Source organism: Zonotrichia albicollis, chromosome Z (assembly GCF_047830755.1).
Source record: "Zonotrichia albicollis isolate bZonAlb1 chromosome Z, bZonAlb1.hap1, whole genome shotgun sequence".
Taxonomy (NCBI): Eukaryota; Metazoa; Chordata; class Aves; order Passeriformes; family Passerellidae; genus Zonotrichia; species Zonotrichia albicollis.
Genome location: NC_133860.1, coordinates 58115687 through 58136555, shown reverse-complemented (window position 1 = coordinate 58136555; position 20869 = coordinate 58115687). Strand labels below are relative to the sequence as shown.

The 20869-nt window shown below is 35.5% G+C and overlaps 1 protein-coding gene across 1 annotated transcript in view; it reads left to right on the top strand.

Annotated features, from left to right (window-relative positions):
• The window catches only part of CNTNAP4 (contactin associated protein family member 4), a 202851-nt gene extending 183244 nt beyond the window's left edge, over positions 1–19607 (top strand). Inside the window, exons 19-24 of the mRNA XM_005495530.4 lie at positions 322–546; positions 1919–2052; positions 3070–3157; positions 8935–9153; positions 9523–9594; positions 12580–19607. Of these exons, the coding sequence (XP_005495587.3) occupies positions 322–546; positions 1919–2052; positions 3070–3157; positions 8935–9153; positions 9523–9594; positions 12580–12773 (932 nt within the window). The 3' untranslated portion in view covers positions 12774–19607. The remainder of the gene's footprint in view (positions 1–321; positions 547–1918; positions 2053–3069; positions 3158–8934; positions 9154–9522; positions 9595–12579) is intronic.
• The last annotated feature ends 1262 nt before the right edge of the window (positions 19608–20869 follow it).

The window sequence follows — 20869 nt, the reverse complement described above, 5'->3', positions numbered from 1 at the left end:
CGAGACAGAATATACTGTGCTTGAGGACCAGGATGATCAATAGAAAATAATGTAGGAAAAAATGTTCTTCATTAAAAAGATATTTAAGGCACACATCTAAATAAGCTTTTGCCTTAGACCAGGTTGTGTCTTAAATTTCTCTATTGTTCTAAATGCTAGTTTCATTTAAATTTACTTTTTAGCTTTATCACAATAGTCTAGAATACATTTTATTTTGCTCTGTGGTGTGGCAGAAGGAATAAAATACCAACCAAACAACAAAAAAAGCTCACTAATGTTATTTTGCATTATATTAAAATATTTAATTACTTTTTGTTTCAGAAATCTCTGCCTATTTTTGGACTGGCACTTCTGTGACATACAACTTTCAAGAATACTACACATTAGCTAAAAATTCCAGTTCTCATGCTTCTTCGTTCTATGCTGACATGACACTGGCCAGGGAAGCAATTACATTTGCCTTTCGAACAGCACGGACACCAAGCTTACTGCTCTATGTCAGCTCCTTCTACAAGGAATACCTCTCGGTCATTCTCACCAGGAATGGTGAGTTTTCAGCTTGGATGTCTGGAAATACTAATGAACATCATAACTGTCAGCTTGGATTCTCTCGGATTTCCAGACCTGAAGCAGGAACTAGATATTGTCCTGTTATTTTTTTAGATGGTATCTTTGTTTTTCACCTGCATCAAGCAATTCTTTCCACATGAAAAGCATTCCTCCTACTGTACTTTCAACTTTCACTACTGTTTTTTAATCATGTTGCCAAAAATCTTTATTTCTGAAAATCCTTTAGAAATGTTTGGGTTTTAGAGTTTGGAAATGAAAATTGAAATTTATCTGAGCTGTGTTCTATTCATGAGGCCTATTAATTGTCATCCTCAAAAGAAATTATGAAATAAAATAATTTTTAAAGTGCATTATCCATTTCCCAAATTAATCAGAGGTAATTTCATTAAATTTATTTCATAAGCTACTTATATAAATATATATATATACATACCTGTAAAAATATATGTAACATTACTGATATTTCTGTGTAAACTGAGCATTAACTATTAGTCGGACCTTTCCATTCTTTCATCTAGATCTAGGCATTTTTTTCTTTAAGTAAAAGAACCCCACGGGCTGAGTTAAATTTTCAGGTTTTTCTTTGCAGTCGCTGTGGGTCTGTGCTTGAGGAAGGTTCTGTGCTTTCCTAGACACATATTTGGATATAGAATAGCTGTATTGTCCTCCCCGTCATGTGACACGGAACATGTGTTGCTCATGACCAGCCTGGATCTGACATGGGCCCCTATTTCTAGAGCATGAGTAGAAAGCTGTGGTCCATCTGCAGCTGAGAAGGAATTTCTGACCAGGAAACTACATTGCCTCTGTGTTCTCTTCTGAGTCTTTGTGTGGTTATTTGTGTACAGATGGTATTTTGGGAGTTAACAATAAGGAATGGAAAGTGAGCTAGGAGTTAGTACACTGCATTCAGTTTAATTTTCAAATGGTCAGAGGTTTACAGGACTGGACAGGGAAAACGTTATTCAAGAATTACGAGTTATATTTGGTAAGTCACAATTATGAGAGCTACCAGACTAAGTCTTTCTCAACTGAATTTTGAAAGTAATTATAAAATTTCTGCTCAAATTTTAAGTTAGTAATCAAAATTGAGACAGTTTATGACTATTTTTGCCACTATATCCTGCTTCTGACATTGATATTATTCATTCTGCTGCCTTTAATTTCTCACTTATATCCATTACTCATGGCTAAGTCCTTAAACAAATCAAGCATTTGTTTTGCCCTTGCAGTACCCCTGTGAAGCATGTTAGATCATATATTGTATAGTATCTTTCACAAAATATATGATCTATATTGCTTATAGTGTATGTAGTGTACTACAACTTTTCTCTCTTTAACCCTGCAGGAAGTTTACAGATTAGGTACAAGTTAGATAGCCATCAAAATCCTGATGTCTTCAGCATCAGTTTCAAAAGCATGGCTGATGGACAACTACAGCATGTGAAGATTAACAGAGAGGAGGAAACACTTTTTGTAGAGGTAATTCTGTTAGGGGTGGGAGAAAAAGTGGATTAGCATAAAAAGGTAGACAAGCAAAATGCAGTAAATACTTGCAACAAGGCAATTACCCCCAAATAAAATGTCCCTTAATATCTCAAGTAATTAAAGCAAACACTCTCGTGATGCACAATCAAAATTAATGTTAGCCAATCTCTTTGATGTTAATTTTGTTTATTTCAACAGGCCAATATCACCTCCTAATTTTATATGAAAATGCAAGTAATTGTTTGATGGCTGAATTTTCAAAATTTATTAAATGTGCGTGACTGCTGTTGTTTGTTTTGCGTCTCGCATTTTCAGGTTTTTTAATTAAATTTTGCATTAAACTACAGTACAAATATATTACCACACAGATAATGATGTAGGTCTTTTAAAATTTTTCTTTGGTCTCTTTTACATCATCAAAGGAATGTGGCTATTAAGGAAGATATTTTTTGCTGTTTTTGTGGAAATTTCATTATCAAATAGTAACATTTATTTTGCTAAAGGTTGATATTAACAGGCAAAAAGTCTTTTTTAAATATGATTTTAAATTCAAAATACCTGCATGTTGTAATTTAGTATTTTGAATCTAGAACTTGAGTAATGGTACTTGGCTTGAAGTTGTTCTAGAGGTACCCTGAGAGGCAGAATATTTACAATATAATATTTGATCTTTATGAAATTAAATACTGAGTGCGTTTTTAAAATTAAATGAGAGTTTTTCATATTCTTAAAGGTTTGCTATTTTTTATTCATCCTAGAGGTGAAAAAGAAGGAATCAGGCAAATAGCTAAGATAAATAAAGGTTTATTAAGTGGGATGCTTAAGAATAACAGTTATAATCAGTGATCTAAGGAAGCTAATATCTATTTCCTGATGAGTTTTTATGCTATAAATAACAAATGCTTCCCTTACGCCTTCTTATTTTTAGCCTTGATCTTACTTGCTTTTTTGAAAATATTGACTACTATTTCTTCCATTATTCTACTTTTTCATCACTCTATCATTCTGTAGGTTAACCAGAATGAAAGAATGAAGTTTATTCTGTCTTCAGGCACAGAATTCAATGCAATCAAGTCTCTCACACTTGGGAAGATTTTAGGTAAGTGGAACACCACAGCATTTTCTAAAACTACAATGTTTTCTAAAATATGGATCAAACGTCATCATGACGTGTGAAAAAAACCAACACAAATGTCACTGAAAGGCGTTTGTTGTTGTGGATTTACTTAGACACTGAGTCACAATCAAGGTAGAAACTTCAGTCTTGTGGAAATACAGATATAATCACAAATAAGTGCTTCCTGAAAAAATGATCAAGTGGGTTCCATTAAAAATAATTGTACACTTCTCTCTCATTTTGCAATCAAGCATTAAGAAACACCACTTTGTTTTCTGTTCTGGATAAAAAACAAATCAAATTGAAGTCGTACACAAAGATGATATAATACTATTAATCACGTATTGTACTTGAAAAACTTCCTGTGATTAGATTTTGATGTAAACAGTGAAGAATATGGTAATGTAAGTCAAATCTTTGTTGGAGATTCTTTATCTAGTGATGATTCTTCAAAATACTTCTGTTTCTCTTAAGTAATCATCAAAATGAAGTTTATCAATCTACAATCACCATTTCTTAAAAGAAAATAGCAATAACCTGGACTGAGATTCTCAAGATCTTGTAATTTTCATGCCTTTCACTTTGGCAGTGATAGAGGAAGATTTGGTGTTGGTGCAAATTTAAAGGGTATTTCTCTTTTCTCTAAAGTAATTTCATAGAATCACAGAAAGTTTTGGGTTGGAAAGGACATAAAAGGTCATCAAGTTCCAACACTCCTGCTGTGTGCTGGAACAGCTTCATCCAGACCAGGTCATTCAAAGCCTCATCCACTGGCCTTGAACACTTCCCATGAGAGGGGTGAACGGATTGAGAGCAGCCTTGAGGAGAAGGGCTTGGGGGTGTTGGTGGACAAGAAGCACAGCATGGGCCAGAAATGTGCTCTTGGAGCCCAAAAGCCATTGGTATTCTGGGACTGTTCAGGGCCAGATTGGATGCAGCTCTGAGAAACCTGGTCTAGTGGAAGGTTGTCCTGGTTTAGGGCAAATTTATTAAAGAATCTGCAAAGGAGGGCCCCTCCAGAAAGCAGAACCCACACGGCCCCTCCCCCCAACCGGTTCGGGGAAAAATTCCTTGGAGAGATGCAACTACAACAGAGAGAGGTGGAAAGAACCTGTTTATTTGACTGGCCCAGCACCCCCCAGCACACAAAATGAACAATACCCGATGACACCGCTCTGAGAAAGATGACAAAATCAGAAAGTCTCTTTTGGGGGTGGTTGCTCTGTTCTCAGTCCCTCCGGCGCTGGGCCAGCTGCTGCAGCCGAGCCTTCGGTGTTCCCGGGTCCCAGTCTGGAGCAGGTTCAAGATGGTCACAGAGACAGGAGAGGAGAAACAGTCCAAGAAGGAATTTGGACTGTTTAGTCTAGCTAATAAGCAGAGGCGAAAGCAGAGCAGAAGCAAGAGCAGAAAAAGGGAGCAAGTAAAAGCAGCAAGCTGAAGCTGGAAGTGAAAAAACAGCCCCATGTACCGCTCGTCTCTGTGTTCCTGATAAGAGAAACCCAAACAGAACTTCGACTCTTCAGAGACGGTCTGAAAGGCACAGAACAGATGAATGGGGATACAAGCATCATAACGTCACCCCAGGTAAAAGGTGCTCCTGCCTATTATAGGGGGTTGCAATGAAGTGAACTTTAAGGTCCCTTCCAATGCAGGCCATTCTATGACTCCAAGCTTCATCCAAAGCACTGTGGCCAGCAGGGCAAGGGAAGTGACTCTGTGCCTCTCATCTGCTGTGCTGACACCCCACCTGAAACCCTGCATCCAGCTCTAGGGTCCCAGACAGGAAAGATAGATTTGCTCTAACATGGACTTGCTAGAGCAAATCTAGAGAAGGACTGAGAAGATAATCAAAGTACTGGAGCAGCTCTCCTATAAAGACTGAGAGAGTTGGGGATGTTCAAGCCTGGAGAAGTCTCCAAGGTGATTTTATAGCAGCCTTACAGTACCTAAAGGAGGCTACAAGAAAGCTGGAGTGACATTTTACATCTTAATTATTATTTAGTTATCTTTAGGAGAATCTCAGTGTAGCTAATTTGTTTTCTTACTGTAAAACTAAGCACCTCTAACACAAACAGAAATATATACTTTAGAAATGTAGATTTTATACATAAATCTTACACTCCAAAAGAGAACTGGTGTGTGAATATGCACAGAAAATGAAAAAGAGAATGATCACTTATGCATAACTTTAAAGCAATATTAGCTGAAATATAAACTATTATAAGAAAATGTTACAAATATTTCCAAACTTTACAATATTATGATAAAACTGAATCAGGAATGTATAATATTTGAAGTGTGGTAGTTTAGTGCAGTCACACTCACATAAGGTTAATACCACAGTGACCAGTACAGAATGAAAGCCTCTTCTATCTTTGTTATAAAATATCATATCAAAACTTTTATCTGTTTGCTTAAAAATGTATTTGATTAAATCTATGGAAATGTACACTTTTAGATAAATAGTCTATTGGCCTTTTGACCAGGACCAATATTGTCTCTTCTGAAGGGCCATACAGTTACAAAAATTCAGAGGTGGGATTTTCTTCAGTTATATGATGGCTTTGCAATGACACAGCAGTTCAAAGCACAGAGTTACAATGACCTGGGGGGCAGTCAGCCCAATTTGTCTCAGAATCTGTACTGAAAAAAATAGGTTTCTCCCCATTTCAAAGGATTTACTATTTGTATTAGAAATCTGATTGCTTTAGGTTCTGATTCCTGTGAAGTCCTATCCAGAGACTGAAGAAGACTTCACGAAGGCAAAGGAAAAAAGTAATGAATGTTTATTGCAGTGAAGAGATCTAAACATAAGGAAGGAGTTAACAAAATATGAGATCATGTATTTCTTGTACATGAAAATGTTGTTCAGGAAAACCACACAAGGAAACTTTTTTTCAAAAAAAGAATTATCTTCAGTTGGAGAACTATTTTTCTAAGCTCTTCTGCATTTGAACATGACAGTTTTTTTGTTCAAACAAAACTTGTGCAGAATCTCCTGCTCTAGCTGGATCCCTATGAGTCTATGGGACCTGAGGGTATTCAAACAGTAATACTGAAAAAGCTGGCTGATGTCACTGCAAGGCCTGTCTCCGTGGTTTTTGAATTATGGAATCTGTTCAAGTCCCAGTTGACGGGAAGCTCACTGATCTTGTCCCAGGTTTCAGTAAGGGTATATAAGACTGACCCAGGCAGCTACAGGCCCGTCAGTCTCACCCCAGTGCCTGGTATAATTATGGAGAAGATTATTATAGAAAGCACTGATAAACAGCTGAAGGACAATGTAGTCATTAGTCATAGCCAGTACAGGTCCATGAGAGGAAAGTCTTGCTTATCAAACCAAATTTCTATTTATGACAACATAAACATTCTTTGTTAATCAAAGGAAGCCAGTTGACATAATCTTTTTCAGTAAATCTTTTGAAGCTGTCTCTCACAGGATCCTTCTGGACAAAATGTCCAGCCCACAATTGGATAAACACATCATGTTTAGAATAGGTGAGCAGCTAGCTAACAGGTCAAGCACCAAGGGTTACAGTGAATGGGGTGACATCACCTGTCACTGGTGGGGTTCCACCAGGCTCCAAGCTCAGCCCTCTGCTCTTCAACATCTCCAGAAATGACTTGGATGCAGGCCTTGAAGGTACAGTAAGTTTGACAATGATACTAAATTAAAAGGAACTATTGACTCCCTTGAAGGCAGAGAGGCCCTGCAGAGAGACAGAAACAAATTAGAGGGCTGGGCAGTTGCCAACTGCATGAAGTTTAATGAAGACAGGTTCCAGAGTCTGTAGCTGTATGTAAGGACATAATGGGAAATGACATGCTGGAAAGCAGCACTGCAGAAAGGGACCTGGGTGTCCTGGTCAACGGCATGTTGATCATGAGCCAGCAGTGCCCTGGCAGCCAGGAGGGCCAGCCCTGCCCTGGGGTGCATCAGGCACAGCATCACAACTGGGCAAGGGAGGGCATTGCACTGGGATGGCCTCACCTCAAGGTGTGCAGTTTTGGGTGATGTAAAATAAGACATAAGCTATTAGAAGACATCACAGTTCTTGTCTTAAAATATTCTGATAGGAGCTGTATGTCTGCTGACTTTCTGCTTGACCACTTCAACTCTTTGAAGTGTTGGGGGTTAGGTACATTTACTTTGAAGTAAAAAGTAGCAAAAGGAAATAAACCTAACCCCCAACATTTAAGGGTGCATAACTTCAGTTTACTGTAACATACAGTAAACAACCTATGAATGTTTTTGAGTGCCACTTTCAGTCACTTAAATTTTACTTTAGGAGGAAATTGCCCCATCCATTATAAAACCTTCCTTTATCTAGCAATATTTTCTAGTTAAGAAGTCAAGTGAAATCAAAGGATTAATTTATTTCCTTTCCTATTATATGTAGTTTAGTAAAGGATTTGTATAGGAACTGAAAAATAATAGAAACCACTCTCCTCTTGAGGTTTTCAATATGACATATATTTAGAGGTATATATTTTTATCACAGAGGGTTTGTGAAAAGCTTTCTTGCCACTTCATTGTTAATCTTCTTCTTAAAATATCCCATCCTAGCAGATCCTTCAGTGCATAGAGGCAGATATTGAAAACAGCTGCAAAGAAAGCAGAGACAGTTAAACATCTTATGTACTCCATCAGTGTAGGTGAGCAGACTTTTGTCCGACACCCTTCTATCTCATAGTCCATCATCACTGCAATAAGCAGAGATTAGTTGAAGAAAATGCTACTCCGCTTTTTTGCAATATTCTACCTGAACACACTATCCCATTTTTCGCTATTAACCTAAATTTTATTGAGCAGTGCACTGTAAAACTTAAAGTTATTATGGTGGTTATTGTAAAGGTCGCAAGTTCATTTGTGGGTTCCATGACATGTTGGAAGTGAAAATTGAGATGAAATTCCTTTTTTATTTGCAAATTTACTTCCCTTATGAGTTCGCCTTTTATAACTAGTACTTCCAGAGTTTTTGCTTAAATTAGAACTGTCAGGGTAAATAAACTGTTTGTTTTCTGTATCAAAAGTAGTGCTTTAGTGAACATTACAGGTGAATTAACTGAGAGTTCTAATGTGCAAAGTACTTTTCACAAGCGTTTGGAAAGGTAACTCAAGAGAAAAACTGGGGAGGTATCTTCTTTCTTTTTTTTTCCTCCCCTTTGTGATATCCTTTATGGTATCATGTTTTAAAATGCATAGTAAAGTGGAATACTATTAATTTTTTAAAATTTCACAGAAAATGTCTTGATGGATTTCCAGGATCAAATGATCTGAGATCTTCAGGGTTTGTGCTTTGACAGACTTAATGGAGTAGAAATGGAGTAGATATATGAGTCTATAGAATGAATATGTTCCAAAAATGTTTATTTATGAGAAAAAATCCAATAAAATGCATTTTTCTGGAATTCCTTCTTCAGTCTTATATTTTTGCAGAATGAAAATATTTTTGCATTTTAATTTATATACTTTATTTACAATAGAAACTTTTTGCTTTGGAACTTGCTCTAAGAATTTAAAAGCATTTCCCTCAGCAAATTAGCAACTGTCATCTGTCCAAAAGAAAGGGAGAGGTGTGAATGTATCTGTCTTTTCATTAAAGTCAGACAAGAAAGAGATTCAGTGAATCTACATATGTTGCTGCAATTCAGATATACTCAGAGGAACACAGGTTAATTATTCATTTATTCTTCTGACACTTTATTTTGTACATTTGCACTATGATTAATTGTGTTCTGTTCCTTTTGATTAACAGAAAACAGTGATGTAGATGAGGAGACTATGAAGGCAAACTCTCAGGGGTTTGTTGGCTGTCTATCTTCAGTGCAGTTCAACCACATTGCTCCTTTGAAGGCTGCACTGCACCACAGCAGCTCAGCCCCTGTCATTGTAAAAGGGCGTTTCACTGAATCCAACTGTGGTACTTTAACTGGAGCTGACTCAACATCAAGTGAAACAACCCATTCATTTGCAGGTAGCATATGGTTATCATTTGTTCTGATCTCTGAAGCAAAATCCAAATAGAATACTCATGACCTGAATCACAACTGACTTTTTATTTTCTATGTGGGTTAACATCCCAGGAGTAGTTTGTAAATAATTCTCTTTTAAATGTACTTACTTCCTTTTCTCTAGCCTTTCTCTTTTCATCTGAATGTTTACATTTTTCTTTTTATCTCTGCAAAGTGTCATCCACGTTGATGTTCTATGCATGCTTACTGACCCATACTACTGCCACTGTACCGTATTGTAAATGAACTGTGACTGTGAGAATTTCTTTAAAAAAGTCTTCTATTTGTCTGTCATTTTCTTTTTTTCTTTTTTTTTTTTTTTTCTGCTGCAGATCACTCTGGACCAATAGATGAGGGAAAGCCCTTAGCTAATGCAATCAGAAGTGACTCTGCAATTATTGGAGGTAATAGGGACGGTAACAAATCCAAAGGAAACTTTTCTTTCTAATTGTGAATCTGTCAGTGATGAAGTCTGTTTAGTTTTGTGTGCATACAGAAACAAGTAAAAGCTCTTAATTTTACTACATTTGGTAGACAGAAGTCAAGCATTGTTTTCAAATGCAATTGATCATGCTCTTCTTATTACATAAATTTATGCTGTGTTGCTATATATTGAAACATTCTGATGAAAAACAGGGTAGTAAGGACAGAATTTCAACCTGCATAATAGTGTTGTCTATGACTTTAAAAAATGCTTGGATTTCTTGTGAAAAAAAACATATTTAAGAAAGAATCATCTTTTCTTCTTGACTTTGCCAAAAATTACCTCTTGTTACAAAGTCATGTTTAAAATCTTCTTTAATAAATCTGAACAAGAAAGACTTTTTCTTAAGAATATGAGATGTCACTGCTTGAATCAATCCTCTGATAGTCTGAGGAAATTTCATCCTGGTTTCCTGTTTGGAAGGCAATGTTTTCTTGGAAAGACTCACTTGTGTTGGTTTACAGCTTAAAATGCATGTTAAAATAGTAACAACAAAAATAATTACTGTTGGTTTGAAATACAATCTCTTCTTCATTTTCTTCCAATTTCTTTTGGACATTTTTTATCGGGCTAAAATAGAACTACAAATGATCATTCATAAGTTTTTTTTTTTCAAATTTTTTTTTTTATTTAATCAGAAGAATAGAGGAAGAACCATGTAGAATTCAGTTACTTCCAAAGTAACTGAATATGGGGATAGTCCCTTTTTCGTTTATGCCTGTCAGATCAGAGCATAAACCTTACAATAGATGTGTGTGCTTAAAGTACAGGACTGATACAGGAACCTGATGTACAAGTTCCATCACTATCCCTTTCTGGATGATTGTCCATCTCATATGAATCCTTTATGAAGGATCCAGCTCGTATGGATACCCACATGAAATCTACCAGTTCTGTCTCTTTAGCAAAAATGAGAAGTACTCAAATGAGCATCAATAGGGGCAGTTTGTTGTTGGGGACCCTCATCAGAAACCCAGCTCATTTTACCAGCATTGAAATATGTATATGTCTCTGTCAGTTCAAATTTTCTTTCAAGGCATAGTGTCTTCTCCTGACAATCATTCTCTGTGAGAATTTCTAGGAGTATTTATTCTTTTGAGAGGAGCTGAGGAAATAAAACTTGAAGATGATGTTTTGACAATATAACTCTGTTACAAATTGCATAGATACTTTCACAGGGCAGTGAGATAAAAAGGTCACCCCCTCTGTCTTTTAAATTCTGAAAATATTTACTTTCTAAGACTTTTTAAAGCCTCATAGACAAAGGAAATAATGGAATTTAGTAGAACAAAACTGCCCAGGCTTTTCATTTAAGTTAAAATTGTTTAGGTCTATGAATGGTTGAGTTAGGATAAGAGCCTCTAGTCACTTTTGTCTTCCATTTATACAGTGATACCTGCTATGGTCACTGCATGCAAAAGCACACTGCATGACCAGTAATCTTTAAGAGAGTAGTACCCAAGATACTAAAATGAGATTATTAAGCCTAGAAACTTCTCTGCTTGTAAAGTGATACTTTGGTGATTTTGTACAGACCAGATGAGAATTGTACCATTGATTTCAAGGAAGGTAAGAATTTAAAAGTACGTTTTTTACAAAAGTGAGCTTTTTACATGTCTAGCTTTGTCTAAACTTGATTTACTGTTTCAAAAGATTAATATTTTTTACATAAGTATCTGTACATAAAGATCACTCTGTACTAGATAACTTAGTGTGGGTGGGGATTTTCAAGTGTGCTAACAACAAAGCATTTTTTTAAACTTCAAGCTGTAGTAGGTACAATCCTTTTAAGATAGTAATAACAGCACAGTTTTTTTTTATTATGAGAATTTAGCACTCACAATTTTTCTACTGCCTATGTTTGTTTAAAAGTCAAAACAAAGCAATCTGTGCAACATTAAGCAAAATTTAAGCACCCTAAATGAATATAACTAACAAAAGTATCAGTTCAACTACTTCAGACAAAACAAGTTTATAGAAAAGTCCTTAAAGAGAGCATCTACTGTGATTGAAATAAAAGAATGACTGTTCTAGTTAATTTAAATAAAAACAAGGTTTACTTAGATTGCAAAGTCCATCTCAGAGAAGGATCTACTGTATTAAAACCTTTATATTCCTACAGTGCTGCTCATAGTAGAGATCAAGAAAATAGGCATGTACCAAATTTTGGATGCTCTGTTTTCATCTGCAGTGCTAAGAGACTCGGTATTTTTATTTTTCTTGCAGTGGTGACCAGGTTGTGCAACAGACTGTTCCTTTGTCTGCTGAGGCACTGAGGCACTGCATTACAGCTGTTTCCCAGACTGCTTAGTGCTCTGTCCATCCCAACAGCCTAGTCCTATTTTCTGCCACTGACAAACAGGATCCATTTCCCTTCTGTTTCACATCTCCTCAAATTCCTCTCCTGCCCATCTTCTGAATCATGAAGCTAAAGTCCTAAGACCATTATGACAGGATGAATGAGGAAGAGAGGAGATGGGCTGGCCGCCTGTAAGGTCCTACCTGTCTCTGTGACAAGTATCTCACCTTACTGTTCCTTGTCTGCGGTGGCTTGAGTTCCCAAAGCAGCAGAGATCTAGGGCCTGATAGTGAAGGAGAAAAAGAAGCCCTCCTATTGAAAATAAGGCCCCTAGTGGTTTTCCATTCAATAATTTCAGAAATTATAATAATCTGTGGATTTTATATTATTATTAATAGGGTGCAAAATTTTGAAACAATAACTATGAAACTTGTACTAGAGTGCTCTTTCTGATTTGAAAGCTGCAATGTCTTCTCATTTCTCAGGCTTTCCTGTAAGCCCTTCCATTATGTGATGTAGTCATTCCTTCTTCGTCCTGCTCTCTGGCTTACGTGTTATTATTTGTCTGTCCTTTCTCATTACTTTTTTTCTCTTTTCTTGTTGTAGGTGTGATAGCAGTTGTCATATTCATCCTGCTTTGCATCACGGCCATAGCCATACGCATTTATAAAAAAAAAGGAATATACTCAAAAAATGAGGCAAAAGGATCTGAAAATGAAGACAGTGCTGAATCTGCATTGAAAAGTGAGCTCAGCATGCAAAACACAGCCAATGAAAATCAAAAGGAATACTTCTTCTGATTGTCATTAATGACATAATCTAATATAATGATGTGACAGTCTGACTTTTTGCTAAGCCAGGGGGCTCTCACTGGGCAGAAAATGGTCTTGCACACTACTCTAAATGCAATGGATTTGAGACTTACTATACTTGATATGTTCAGTCTCGGTGATTGCTGTAGCGGGCCTCTTTAAATTACATGCGTTCCTTAGCTATTATACCGTAAATGCATTTTATGTAACAGTGAATTAGATATTGTAACCAATTTCATTTTTGGTAGTTTCCGACTGTTCTAATGTGACCTTCTACAAATGAAGTTTAATGTACACACTGAATATGATTTTTGAATGGGAAAATTGTTATGAATTTATTCCTATCCTTTTCTTTAAAATTTGATTGATGATTTTTTTGTTCAAGGTGAAAGGTAGATTCTAATACTTTGTGTTACTAAAGAAATTCTACTGTGCTGCATTATGGTGATCCGTCTTACTTCCTCAAACTGAAAATGCCTTTTGAGCTGCTGTTGGCTGGTGTCAGCATCTGCTTGTGAGCCATGGCATTTGATGTCCAGAGCAAACTGTATTTTTTCCCCCTGGGATATGACTGATAACTTCATTATCCCTTCCTTTTGTCGGGCTTAGCAGAACTGAAGAGTGTACAGTGGGTTGAAATATTTTAAAATCTCTTTTGCTGTAGGTTTTCATTTATGGTCAGGTGATGGCACCAAGAGACTCATGCACATTCTGGGCATTTTGAATAAAACTGGGAGAAAAGGCAAGACCTTTGCTTAGAAAGATCAAGTAAAATGAACAATAGTTAATTTATCAAGAGTTAAAACACCAAAAGATGGTCAGGGTTACTGTCCCTGGAAATTAGTGATGATGCTTCTGTCAAGAAGTAATGCTCAGTGCACTAATCGGGTTGTATTCTCTGAAACTGTTGTATCTATCATTTGCTCCAGACCTGAAGTCTAATTTTTTCAATGTTATAGAAATTATACAGTGAACACATGAACACTTTCATTCTGCACTCTTAATAGTACCTGCAATACCTCTGTGAGAAAAGGTCTGATTACACCACTCAAAATTAAAAGGGTGCTTACTATGCTGACAGAGTAAGTGAAAGCTATTTATATTGTACAAACAAATTGTTAGATATGAAGGCTAGGTTTAAGTTGTCTAAAAAAAAGATTGTAAGGTCACTTCAGACACCATAGGGTATCTGAAATACCCATTTGGCCTGAAGTGAATGTCAGATTCTACAGAAGAAGGTATGTGTGTTTTGGTAGAAAGCATTATAAGTGGCATTAGATGACAATGTTTAGGTAACTGACCCATGCAAAGCATTTTTTGGTTTTCCCCAGTCAGATGACTTGGTGTCTGGAGCTTGGATCTGAGAAAACAAACAGAATTTCGATGACCTTGTAGACTTGAGATGGAAATTTAAATATCTTCCAAATTTATTTATATCTACTCCCACTGAAAGCAATGAGAACAGTCATTGTTTTTTATTCAAAGAATCAAAGCCAGACCCTAGATTGTGCAGTTTAGAAAATGTTTATCACAGGTGCCCAACAACATTATAAAGACATAGAAAACTGACATGGTATGCCAAAACCCTTTATATGTAAATTTCTTTACATAGATAGTAATTGTAAATATAAATATCCAGCAGATGTTTTCATTTAAAACTTTCCATCAGTCTTTACTTTCTTTATTCAGAATTCTACCATTCCTTTCTCCTTCCTTCTAAACAGATTTACTTAATTTTTAGGAAAAAATTATTTCCTTTTTTGGGGTGTGTGGATGCTCTGCAGTCATAAATTGTTCAGATTAACATGTAGTGCTTTCTTATTTTCATTTTTGCAATTCTGTTTGCATCTCTGATAGATTAATCAGGCTGAGGACCCAGGATCAAGAACTGTATCCATGTTGTGGATTTCATACAGTTTGCTTCATGGTAAGAGGTCCCCTTTAGGAAGGCCAGATTACTGGACTAGTCTTAATAAAATGTCATGAAAATATCCTGTTTGTGGGTGGGGAGTGGTGGAGGTGAAAGCCTCACATGAGCCATGACAGGAAGACTTTAAATTATGAAGTTTACTAGTCTGAACCTTCTCATCTACGTACTTTGAAGTGAAAATTATGACTCCTTTTTGAGGCTGTGGCCTAAATTGCATTAAATTCAAGAGGAGCCCTCTTACGGACTTCTCTGCAACCAAAGCCTCTGCATTTCAGGAGGTTTTCCCTTTCTGCCATAGACATGTAGGTGTCCACCTCTTAGTGCCACTTATATCAACAGTGTCACCTGCAGGGGTGTGTCCCAGTCAACTCCATTTTTTAGCATTGTGGGATGTAGTAACAATGTGGGGACAAAACCTATAAGACGATTATTATAGTATACCAAAGCAGATATTTTGATTGAATAATAAAAGAGAGGTTGTCTTTTATCTTAACTCTCATAAGAGAGTTGCTCATATAAACCTAAGAAAGCCTAAATTTTACCCACAACAACACAAGTTGGAAGAATGTAAACCTAACTTTTCAATCACTTGCTCTTGGTTTTATTGCCTTGTGAAGTTTTATTGTGTGTCTTCATGGAGAGAAAGTTCTCTTTCCTTACTTTACTTTGTTCCAAATGAATACTTTCTTTCCCTATTCCTCAGAATTTTTAAAAGGAACAGGAAAGCTTAGCAAAATCCCTATTTCACAGACTAGATAAAAAGGTGGAGGAGGATAAAAATGCCTGTATGAGTGGTGCACTATTTCATTCAAAGACTTCTTTTACGGCATTTTATTTTATGAGGGGTTCTAAGAGGGAAAAGATATATGGATTTTGTTGAATGAACATCTGTAGATTTGTAGAATAAATCAGTTATGTCTCCCTGAAGATGCAAATGCCCATTTTCATCTGTAGGAACAGTGATCATATGTTTGTCACCTTAATCTAAAATATACATGTTTGAAATCAATGAAGCAGCATTTTTCATTACTTGCTGCATTTCTATGGGGATAAAAATGGTGGCACCGAAGTGCGCTAAAATGTCATGGAACATTGTGCTGTCCCTTTTTGATTCTCTATTCCATTGTGTGATTTTCACCTCACTGTTAATAAAGACTTTTTAAAATAAAGTGAGGAAAATATTTTTTAAAAGAATTTGTATTAAAAAGTTTAAAACTGGCAACAATATACTGATTTTTTTTTTCAACAGTAAATATATGTAGAAGTGCACATAATATATTGGTGAGTGTGGTTATTTATAGATACTTTGGAGCACTAATGTGACAAATTTGCTATGCATTGACACATTTTCCATGGCAAATATATTTTTTCTTAAGTACATAAGAAAATAAATAGCGGCATGTATGCTGGTACATTTTTAAAGCTTTGTGTGGGCTCCAGCTATAAAGGGCTTATAATTATTTATGTACTCAACATTTAGCATATAAATATGATTTATTTAGGTTTTGGGAAAACATTTTCCAATACATCCACTGTTGTGTAAATGAAGAATATAAAACAAGTGCACAACTTAACATGAAATGTAGTCACAGTCAAAATAAATTTACGATATTGTTATTCGTGGCAGCGATGTACAAGAAAAAAGGCATGTAAAAGACAAAATTTCTTTAAGGAAGCCCCTGCATAAATTCAGAACATGCAACTATTGCAACTTAGCAGGGAATTGATAAGAAACTATAATTTTGAAATAAAACTAGTTACGTTTAGAAGCAATTGTAGTTGTTTGCACTCAAGGCAGAGATATAGGTGCATAAGCTGTGTTATGCTACAGGAAAAGAATGTTCTTTGTCACAGAAAAAATATTTCCAGAGTCAGAAAACCTAATTCTGAAAAAGCTTGTGCCCTGGTCTCTGAGTGCAATGCACATTCTCTGGAGTAAATATGCAGAAACGTGACATAATTTTTTGCAGATTGAGCACCTAATTCTGCAGCCAAAATTATAGTAATTCCTTAGCGTTCCTGAACATTTAATGAGATTGTGCATTACCAAATGCACAGAAGTAAAAGTAAAAAATCTCTCAGAAACTAGTGTTGACTGAAAAGATACACGTGTAAATCTATGGAAGTAGTTTCAGTGTTGTTTTTGCTTTCAATGCAAACAACAACATGCTTAAAATAATACAGAAGAGAAGGGTTGTACTCTTTAAACTTCCTCTATTTAGAACCTTCTCCTAAGGCGTTTTGGCAGTTGTGGTAAGAGAAGGATTTAATGAGTTTGAGTACAGAAATTCTGAAGCTGCTAATTTGAGAAACCGAAACAAAACCGCAAAGATGTTCATAGACTGTGCTTTGCTAAGAAGTCATACTCATCTTTATTCTTGAAGGACTGTCTGAAAAGTAATTTTTGAGCTGGCACTCAAAATTTTTGAGCTGGCATAAAAACTTTTAAAAACTGGCACTACTCTTTGGATACATTCCCTAAAACTCTTAATCTTTGCTCTTCCCGTTTCTTAGAAAGGAATCAGGCATCACAATATCATTGCAAAGAGAGGGATGCCCTTATACCAAACACTGACATAAAATCTCACTTAAATTTACATTAATTTCTGATGCATTATGAAATGTTGATGTTTCTAACATTTTGTAGAAATAGCACTGAATAAGTCATTCCTGAAACACTTATTAAATAGAATGGTAAATCCACAGTAAAAATCAACTTCAGCCTCTGAGGAAACGTGTGTGTAGACACATGCACACACACATGCATGTAGATGGGCTATGATGTCAGTGCTAAGATTCTTTAAATTTTATAATTTTCTTTGTGTTATGTCAAATGTTGAAGAAACGTCCAGAGTGCAGAACTCCCCATACTCCCCACACTCCCTATGTTTGGAAATATTCAGACTATTTCAAGAAATAGTTGAGATTTTCAGAGGTTTTTCAAGGGGGCAAAAAATAAGATCTTGAAGCCTCCTCAAGGACTGTAGGATGTACACACCCAGACTTCTGATAAAGAAGGTTGCAGCATCCCTCACACACATACAGGGATTTTTTAAATTGTTTTTTAGTTACATCTAGGGCTTGAGAAATTATTTGACTGATATCAAAATAAATTTCATACACACATATATAAATCACAACATTGATCATCATATTTAAGCTACTGTGTACTATGCGTGGTAAAAAAGTTCTGATTCATTAGTAATCCCTGACCAGCTATGTGTCCTTTACCAATTCAGTTGAAGTGTACTTCTCCAAGTCAGTCACCTGTTTTATATAGCACCAGGGCTCATGCCTTTAGATTAGGTGAGAATGACAATAAATTGTCAATTAGTTGAACCGGATTTCATCACTGTGAATTTTTCATCAGAAACCTAGTGATAACAACATGAAAAGAAATATTAAAATAATGCTTATATTCTTCTACAAACCAGCTGATAACAGATAGGGCCTGGTAATCTTTATATGTTACACTTTTTAGCACAGCACAGTGTTTTTGTCTTTAGCATACTGATACATGCAAGATCCTAATGCAAGTACAATGCAAAGTTTTTGGAGTCTGTGTGCTGATGGTTTATTTCTCCCGAAAGCAACAGTGCCTTGCAAGCAATTTACAAGACCAATGTTCATTTATCTAAAAGCAGCCATCACAAAGTCTGGATTAAAACCAGGAAATCTGCAGGACATCCCTCACTACATACTATAAATTCAGGATGCACACCTGCCTATAAACTATTTAAGTAATTTACAGAATTTCAGCACACTTCTCTACAGTTTGTGGGCTGAACTCTGAGAAGCCCAAGAATATCTATCCCACCCTTAACTGTATGGCCTTGAAAAAAGCCATTGACCTTAACACTCAGTTTATGCAATGCAAAGAATACCCTGAAGTTTTGACTAACTTGCTTAATTAATATTTGTGAAGCCCTTAGAAGATGAAAGCTTTTATGTAAATAGACAGCATGATAATAGAAATAAGGTCCTATCTTTTATTTAGCAAAAAATGACATGGTAACTAATATTAATTATCTGTATTTGTTTTAATACATTTATTTCAGGAGATGGTCTTGTTTCTTTCAGTCAGAAATAATAGCATTTTCCTGTTCTTTTATGCACAGAGTAACTCATGAATAAAGAGTAGTAAAAGAGACCTTGGACTACTTGGTGTAATATAGATTTGATTGCTTGTCTTCTTGTATCAGAAAATTAGAGCCCAGAACACTTTCATCTAAATAGATGGGAGATACTTGAAATAAACAAGACAGGTTTCATACAGATAAACACAAAGCAGGAATTACAACAACACATCTACATTCTTACAAAATGTTTCCTACTAATTGATTAGCTCAAAGGGAGTATCATGTGTCGATGTTTTAGTGTTCTTAGTAGCTTGATCAGCTCCATTAATCTCATTTTCTGCTATTTTTTAGTTACTACAGAGTCACTCTTCTAGCCATGAGTAACTGCTAAGCATGCCATATTTTATTTTCTAGGTAACAGGATAAAAAATATACTGTTTTCTAATACCTTTAAATCTATTGCTCATAGAAACACTCCTTATCAACATAAAATAATATTGTGTATTCTTTATGAAGCAGCAAATCTAATAGTAAACATATACTGATGTGGTCTTTGGTTCTTTTATGGGTTTTGGGGTATTTTTTTGTTGGTTACCTACAGCATCCAAACACATTCACAGTAAACAGAACAGGGTTTGCCCCTTTTAGCTAAATCCCATCCTGTTTGTGAATAAATTATTTCAAAAGGGTCCTATACAATGTTAATATTTAATTTAAAAACTGTAGACTTGGTAAGAAAACATTAATAATATTTCAGTAGTTGCAGCCCCAAGAAATATCCTCTCTATTTTTAATTAAAAGTATTATTAAACATTCTTTATGTGGTGTATTTTTTTTTCTCTGTTGTGCTCAATGACACTGGAAATAGAGGTTTAAATCTCACAAATGGAAGCCATTCAGCCATGGTCCCCTTCCTGTGGCAGTTCAAAAACTTTATGTGTGAAATGCTTTCATATTTACATATAGGAACAGGAAATGCTTTTCCAGCTATGGTGTTTCAACTAAAAAGCATAAAGGATCTTATTTTTGTCCAGCAAATACACCCCATGAAATTGAAATTCAACCGGATTGTTTAGTGTCCTGATCTGTAAATCAACTCACACTTAAGTTATTGGTGTTGCATTGCTATGATTTTTCTGCTTTGATATTCAGATTCCAAATATATTCATATGATTTAAAGTAATTTTTCAGTAATTCTTGTCATAAGCATGCAAATTCTGTGCTTCAGTTTTTTTTACAGATCAATCCTACTGGAAATTAGCAGTTAAGTTTGGAATAGGTGTTTTTTTAATGTTTCATATATTCCTTTACATGACACATTTACAAAGTTCATCTATTTTTAGAGAGTGTACTGTGAGGGATTTTTTGATGTATTCCCAGAAGCCATAATACCAATAAAAGGACAAAATTAATAGAAAAGGAGGAGAATATAGAGGAATATAGAGCAGGAATTTGTTGATAAAACTTTTTATAAAGTTCTGAAAGTTTGCTTTTATGATACACTTGTACAGATATTTTTCAGTTCATATGAAGTGCTTATTTGGGATCATGTCATTAAGCATATAAAATTTAAATTATTTATTTTGTAGAAACAAACTAACAACTTTTAGTTTCAAGCTGATATTTAGATGTCTGTTTGCCTCAGTAAAGTACTCCAATATGTAAATTAAGCACAGCATGAAATGCTTATTATGTACATTCTCTCTATGTTTGGTACATTCTCCATGAAAAATAATAATAATTAACAGCCCCCTGAAACAGGAAGATCTTTGAGTGTCTAGAGTTCCCTTCACAGTATTATTTTATGATTACAAGAAAACCTATGTAGTTGGAAACTAATTAGGAAAGCATTAGTAAATGTTTGTTATTCAGTATTCTAGAATGGTTAAGTGCTACATTTAAGAAAAGAAATGCATTTTAAATGAGTCAAATAATCCATATTGTGGCAGTAACGCTGCTCTTGTACAGTACCTGCCTTCCCACTCTAACACCTACTAGTCATTAAGAGTCATTTCACCACTACCAAATTCACCTTAGAATCTATGGCACACTGTAACATACTTAAAAACTAAACA